Here is a 7,557-nt window from a genome sequence, read left to right as displayed (position 1 = left end):
ATATTCACACAACAAAGCTTCTTCAAAAATACCACTCAAGATTTCTCTATTATGTTATGGTTTCTACAGTCCAGGGACCATTTCATATGATACCCATTAAAATAGTTACATTTTGTTGTGTTTTTTAATTATAAATCATTGTTAATGAAGCAATTACATTTTCAACTACCTGACAATCAAAACATTAAAAACAGAGTTATTTAACAAATATTAAACCTAACCTCCAAGGTCATTCACCCTGGTAAAAAAAAAAGAAAGTATTATTCAGAACAGTTAAAATAAAATCATTATTAATGATCCCCAATAATAATACAAATATATATCCATGATTGACACTGGAAATAATGCCACCCTTTCTGCGCTACAAGGTGGAAATGAAATTAAAACCATATCAAAAGCTGAAAAATGAAAGCCCTTAACCGGTGGACTCTACTGTAATTAAAATATACTACAGTGAGATTAGTGGATTACATATCCTGTTCAACTGGCAGACAGTAATGAATATGCATGGACAGTGTTGTTATTATTCATGGCCATCCAAAGAAAATAGACAAAACTAGGCAGCAGTGATCATATGCACAGTTTCCATGGCAGCATATGAAAAAGGTTATATTTGGAAAGTTAACAACAAAAAGCCAATTTATCACATATGTTCTTTTGACAAAGATAATTAAATTGACAATCTCTAGGTCACCGTTTTGACTCAGCTGTCCCTCGGAGTGGCTGTTCTTCTCCCCCCCCCCCAACATGACTGCCTCAGAGTTTGACGAGAGTTTGAATGTGGTGGCGTCTGCGGCGCTCCTCTGCCAAGGCTCTGCTGTGTGTGCGGCACCGCAGAAGCTCCTCTCTGTGGTCCTCGTGGTGCATTGGGCAGTAGGCCTGGGGCTCACAGTGCTCCTGACAGACGAGACCAGGGGAGTGAGAAATAAACTGACTACAGCCTAACCCAACAGACCACAGTCCATTTCTGTATTGTCAGGTCCATACCTGGTGAGAGTGGTAAAAGTCTCTGTAGCCACCCTTGAGGACATAGAGCTCAGGGTAGTGCAGGGCTGGGTACTCGTTCATACTGCGGTCCACACTGCGCAGGAGGTGACACCTACAGAGTGAGACGGACACTCATGAGGAAGGACTTAATCTCAAATGGTATACATGCAGAAAAGTCTAATTTCACTCACTCACTCACTCACTCACTCACACACACACACACACACGACTGAAAGGTCTGCATGTCTCACGTTCTGGGTGCTCTTTCAGAGGAGAATTCACAGTGCAGCACTAGCACAAGCCTCTTATCAGGAGAGTGGGCTTTTAGCCTCTGGGATAGCAATTGATCCACTGCCTTGTCTGTGTTGGGAAGGCTCAGCGCCCCCTGCAGTTGAAGTCAGGGATAACACTACCTCAGAAGAACACACTCAGTACCATCTCCCACATTGAGATAAAAAGTCAGAACTGTCCAGGGACTTATTCTGTTCATCTCTCACCTTAATGTGTCCTCCCTGATACTCATATGGGTAGCGGCAGTCCACCACAACAAAAGACTCAACCAAACAGCTGAACTTCCCTTCCAGAAGAGCACTCATCTGGGACAATGAGAGAATTGCATTTTTTGTTGTTAATATAATTGCTCTTCCTGTAACATGCACTGTTTGGCACACTACATATCATTGGGCTTACTGTGTCAACCGTGATGTACTTCAAGCCTTGATGTCTTCCTGTCACAGTGGGTAGGGCATGCACCTAAAATGCAACAGTAATTTTGTTTTGTGAAACTGTTTTTAGTGTGGATAACTAGTTGTAGTCTCAATATACTACCTTGCTGAAGTCTCCAATGAGTTCTGCATTGATCCCATCCCCACCCAGCTGCTGCTCCACATCACACAAAGAGTGGGTCCTCTTATGCAGGTGGTGCTAGTGAGCGGAATAAGAGTCAGAAAAGAAACTACCTCCACAACCCTCCTTCCCCCACCCCTTCTACCTTCACAACCCTCCTTCCCCCACCCCTTCTACCTTCACAACCCTCCTATCTTCACAACCCTCCTTCCCCCACCCCTCCTACCTTCACAACCCTCCTACCTTCACAACCCTCCTACCTTCACAACCCTCCTACCTTCACAACCCTCCTACCTTCACAACCCTCCTACCTTCACAACCCTCCTACCTTCACAACCCTCCTTCCCCCACCCCTTCTACCTTCACAACCTCCCTTCTACCTTCACAACCCTCCTTCCCCCACCCCTTCTACCTTCACAACCCTCCTTCCCCCACCCCTTCTACCTTCACAACCCTCCTTCCCCCACCCCTTCTACCTTCACAACCCTCCTTCCCCCACCCCTTCTACCTTCACAACCCTCCTTCCCCCACCCCTTCTACCTTCACAACCCTCCTTCCCCCACCCCTTCACAACCCTCCCTTTCCCACCCCCTTCATAACCCTCCCTTCCCCACCCCCTTCATAACCCTCCCTTCCCCACCCCTTCATAACCCTCCCTTCCCCACCCCCTTCATAACCCTCCCTTCCCCACCTCTTCTACCTTCACAACCCTCCTTCCCCCACCCCTTCTACCTTCACAACCCCCACTTCCCAAACCCCCTCTACCTTCCCAAACCCCCTCTACCTTCACAACCCCCACTTCCCAACCCCCTCTACCTTCACAACCCCCACCCCTTCTACCTTCAAAACCCTCCTTCCCCCACCCCTTCTACCTTCACAACCCCTCCCTTCCCAACCCCCACCCCTTCTACCTTCACAACCCTCCTTCCCCCACCCCTTCTACCTTAAACCCTCCTTCCCCCACCCCTACCAACCCTCTTCCCTCCCTCCCCACCACTGCTTTCACAACCCTCCTCCCCTACCAATATACAGCATAGCACTCCTGACCCACCCTTACCTTCCTATCAATGTTGATTCCAGCCCCTTGGTCTCCCTCTCCCTGGCCCACCTCCTCTGAGACGGCGGAGAAGGTGCAGTGTCGTTTGATTGGCCGGGGGTTGGCTGGGGAGGGGGAGGTGGAGGAGCGTTTCAGTGGACGTGCCAACCGCTCTGGCATGGAAGGGGATCGGAAGAGACGGCGTCCCCCCTGGCGACACACTGAAACCTAGTGAAGGTACATGTCCTGTTACTCCTCGCACCCAAGTAAAGTTCAAACCAACTGCAGGTTTGTGGATGTTAGAAGAGGAGACTTACAGAGGAGAGATCCACTTCCTGGTTCATGAGGGGATCAGACAGCAACTGTGCCATGCTACATGACATGGCAACAGCAATAGAACCCTGGGGGAGAGAATGGACATGAGGAAAGGGCAGGGCAGTGGAGATATTCAAAATAAAGAAAGGAGTCATGTTGTAAGACAGAAAAAAAACATAAGTAGTAGTAGGAAGCATTAAAGATGTCGCAACCGAGATTGAACCGTGCATTGAATACAGGAGCAGGAGTCACACTGGTGCAGACCTCGCTGCATGAACCGTTCAGTGACATGGATTAACAGAATGGGACAAGAGGTAAAGACGTCCGTCTATGAGACCCAAATCACCTCATCAGTTTCCTGCTCCAGGATTTCCATGAATCCATCTGCATCCCCTGGGGAGTGCTGGGTTCGGGAGGGAGGTGCAGGGAAGATGGGGCTCCCCAGGGCACAGGGCTCACCGTCACCTTGGAGCTGGGAGTCTGGAGCAGGCAGCAAACACTCTGGCTTGCCTTGCGCTCTCTGCCCTGGGGCCACCTAAACATTTTTTTTTAAACACAGCAATGCAGTAATTGTAATTCAGGTGAGAGAGAGAGAATGCTTTGAGTAAGTCCTCAAAAAACACATCCGCATGCAATTCTCTGTTACATGCAACAAGTCTCTAGAAAGACAAGTTGCCTCCCACAATGTTACCAATGAATGTTCCCGCATAGTGCTGTTACTCTAGGTCTGGAAGTCACATGGCTATACAAGAGCAAGAAGTGAAGAAAATTGAGCAATCACATACTGTCATCTAGTGGCCATAATCGAAAAAGCCACAAAGGGCACTGAGCTGTCACTAGACACTTTTTATTTAACTATGCAAGTCCGTTAAGAACAAATTCTTATTTACAATGACAGCCTACCAGGGAAGAGTGGGTTAACTGCCTTGTTCAGGGGCAGAATGACAGACTTTTACCTTATCAGCTCGGGTTTTTGATCCAGCAACCTTTTGGTTACTGGCCCAATGCTCTAACCACTTGGCTACCTGCCGCCCCCTTTATTGATTTCAAAAATCTTGTACAGTATATGCCCTTGAGAGGTGCAATGACTGATGGCACAATTGAAATAGGGTATTGTAGTAGAAGAAACTGGACACAATTTGCATGTGAATATAAGTTAATCATAAATAACCCTGAATGTGAAAATACATCCGCTCACATTCTCCTTGTTACTGAATGGACGTTCACTGGGGTGAAGCTTTGGACTGCTACACAGCAATCTGGGCTAAGAGACAGAAGAAAGAGTGTGTTAATTAAACTCACACTGAGATAATCATACAAAACCCATTGATATGGAGAGTAAATCTAGTCTGTTCTTTACCAGGAAGGACCGCAACGTCTTCATGCGACTGTTCCAGGGAACAAAGGAGAACATTACTTTGGATGATGCAGATAGCAACACAGTACCACTGTCATCCACAGGGCCCATGGGGAGCAGTTACTCATCCCTACACAAATGATAACAATTATATTTGTGTTTCCAGAATGTTTGGAGCACGGGGCTTGCAATGCCAGGTTTGTGGGTTCAACTCCCGGGGCCACCCATACGTAGAATGTGTGCATGCATGACTAAGTCACTTTGGATAAAAGTGTCTGCTAAATGGCATTTTTATTTTAAACACAGGCTTCAAGTTCGTGTTCTTGAAGGTGAGAGGAATAAGTCTGGTACCTTGGTGCAGGAGAGTCCAAGGCCACTGGAGAAGTAGGCTTGTCTGCAAACCAGCAGGAAATTATGTGCAAATAAAAATGGTGAGGACGGAGTGAAAACAATATGTTGCGATGAGCTCAACAATGCAATGACAATCAAAGACAAACAAAAGTTTCAAAGCAGTGTCAGCTGAAATTAAAAATGGTGCAAAAAGAAGCTGAAACTGAAAAGCCTCTGCGACAGTACCTCGCTAAATTGGTGGAGAGAATATGCATTGCACACCAGCATAGATAAAATAGTCACACTGAACTTCTACCGAGTCAAGAGGAGCCTGGTTCCTCCCAAGGTTTCTACCGTGGGAGTTTTACCTTGCCATTGTCGCCTCTGATTTTTCTATGTGGTGTCCCCCTGGGTTGTTTTGTTGTTATGAATGAATATACCTACAGTATGTAAAAAGCATTGCTCACCTTTGTGTGGTGATCCCTGTGCAGCAGCATCTTCTACACTCCCACTGCTGAGGTTGGACAGGTCCAGACATCTCCGAGGAGTGTCACTGAGTAATGCATAAGATACACATGGGTAAATTTAGTAGTATGAAGACCATGGGTGTGGTTTATTTCTGCAAGGCATTTTGGACTCTCAATCCTTGCCTAATCTTATTCACAATCCATGTAAACATGGCACATGATCATGGGAGAGTATGAGTGTCCGGTAGCTTTTCCCTCAAGTGTCAGCCACCCACACTTGAAATCAGTTAGCCAACTAATGTAGTTCGAGGATAATAGCTTTTACCCTGTGTGAAAGGCGCGGAGTCCCGTAAAGCAGTTGGCGAGTTCTGACATTGGGGAGGCATGGTAGTCCGGTGAGTGAGGGCCAGGCATAGATAAACTGTAACCATCCATCGGTAGGCTTCGTGAGAGGGGGGAAACACATTATGTTGTTAGCTAAATATTTTCATTAGAGCAGGAGCAGACCTACATCAGTTAAACGTAGATAGATACTGAGTGATGTAGTTAGCTACCGTTAGCTAGCTAGCTACTGTAGATTTATGTTGTCTAGCTAGCTAGAGATTATTAGCGCGCTACTATAGCTTACTCATCATGACACAATTATTACATACAACGTTAGTTATGTTATATAACCAAACATGATACATAATATATTAAGCTAAATAACTTACGATTCAACAATATCCGTAGCTAAAGAGAGTAGACAAATGGATTTTAAATGTGTCACCAAAGAAACAACCAATGGCATGGCATCAAACGTCACTTCCGTGTTGCCGACTCATCGATTTGTCAGTGAAAATCACCCATCATCATCAAATCAAAAATGTGTCAAACAAAAAGTTTTACAATGTAATGTTATAAGCTAATGGTAAAAATATGCATAGACCATTTCAGGCAGTGCTGTCCAATCTCCAAAAGGTGCAGTCTTGTGTTTGTTAGAGACTGTCACAAAATAAGCAATAGACTCTCATTCTATACTGAACCAAAATATAAATGCAACATCTAGTGTTGGTTTCATGAGCTGAAATAAAATATCCCAGAAATGTTCCATATGCACAACAACAAAAAGCTTATTTCTCTCAAATTCTGCAAGCAAATTTGTTTACATCCCTGTTAGTGAGCATTTCTCCTTTGCCAAGATAATCCATCCACCTGACAGGTGTGGCATATCAAGAAGCTGATTAACCAGCATTAATCATTACTCAGGTGCACTTTGTGCTGGGGACAATAAAAAGCCACTTTAAAATGTGCAGTTTTGTCCCACACAATGCCCCAGATATCTCAAGTTTTGAGGGAGCATGCAATTGGCATGCAGACAGCAGGAATGTACACCAGAGCTGTTACCAGAGATTTGAATGATCATTAACTACCATAAGCAGCCTCCAATGTCATTTTAGAGATTTCGGCAATACGTCTAACCCGGCCTCACAACCGCAGACCACGTGTAACCACGCCAGCCCAGTACCTCCACATCCGACTTCACCTAATCGTCTGAGACCAGCCACCCGGGCAGCTGATGAAACTGTGGTTTCGCACAACTGAAGAATCTCTGCACAAACTGTCAGAAACCGTCTCAGGGAAGATCATCTGCGTCATCATCTTCTTCACCAGAGTCTTGACCTGACTGCAGTTCAGCGTTGTAACCGACTTCAGTGGGTAAATACTCACCTTTGATGGCTTCTGGCATGCTGGAGAAGTGTGCTCTTCATGGATGAATCCTGGTTGCATTTTATTGTTGGCAATATGAATGCACAGAGATATCGTGGCAAGATCCTGAGGCCCATTGTCGTGACATTCATCTGCCGCCATCAGCTCATGTTTCAGCATGATAATGCCTTGCCCCATGTCACAAGGATCTGTACACAATTCCTGGAAGCTGAACATGTCCCAGTTCTTCCATGGCCTGCATACTCACCAGACATGTCACCCATTGAGCATGTTTGGTATGCTCTGAATCTACGTGTATGACAGTGTGTTCCAGTTCCCGCCAATATCCAGCAACTTCCCACAGCCAAAAGGAATGGGACACCATTCCACAGGCCACAATCAACAGCCTGATCAACTCTATGTGAAGGAGATGTGTCGCGCTGCATGAGTCAAATGGCGGTCACACCAGATAACTGGTTTTCTAATCCAACGCACCTACCATTTTTTTAAGGCATCTGTGACCAACAGAT

The 7,557-nt window shown here is 45.8% G+C and overlaps 1 protein-coding gene across 1 annotated transcript; it reads right to left on the bottom strand.

Moving 5' to 3' along the window:
- Positions 1–739: 739 nt before the first annotated feature.
- LOC124007279 (M-phase inducer phosphatase 1-B-like) lies at positions 740–6,195 on the bottom strand. The gene is made up of 15 exons (XM_046317725.1): positions 6,052–6,195; positions 5,664–5,780; positions 5,339–5,424; positions 4,893–4,935; positions 4,545–4,572; positions 4,383–4,448; positions 3,531–3,719; positions 3,187–3,270; positions 2,891–3,097; positions 1,816–1,911; positions 1,678–1,740; positions 1,485–1,583; positions 1,239–1,372; positions 988–1,099; positions 740–897 (listed from the first exon to the last, which is right to left on the bottom strand). The coding sequence occupies exons 1-15, from the start codon at positions 6,126–6,128 to the stop codon at positions 757–759; spliced, it is 1,542 nt and encodes a 513-aa protein (XP_046173681.1). The 5' UTR covers positions 6,129–6,195; the 3' UTR covers positions 740–756.
- Positions 6,196–7,557: the final 1,362 nt, after the last annotated feature.

This window comes from Oncorhynchus gorbuscha, linkage group LG20 (assembly GCF_021184085.1).
Source record: "Oncorhynchus gorbuscha isolate QuinsamMale2020 ecotype Even-year linkage group LG20, OgorEven_v1.0, whole genome shotgun sequence".
In the NCBI taxonomy this organism is placed as follows: Eukaryota; Metazoa; Chordata; class Actinopteri; order Salmoniformes; family Salmonidae; genus Oncorhynchus; species Oncorhynchus gorbuscha.
The sequence above is the reverse complement of the archived record's forward strand: the minus strand, read 5'-3'. Positions and strand labels throughout refer to the sequence as shown.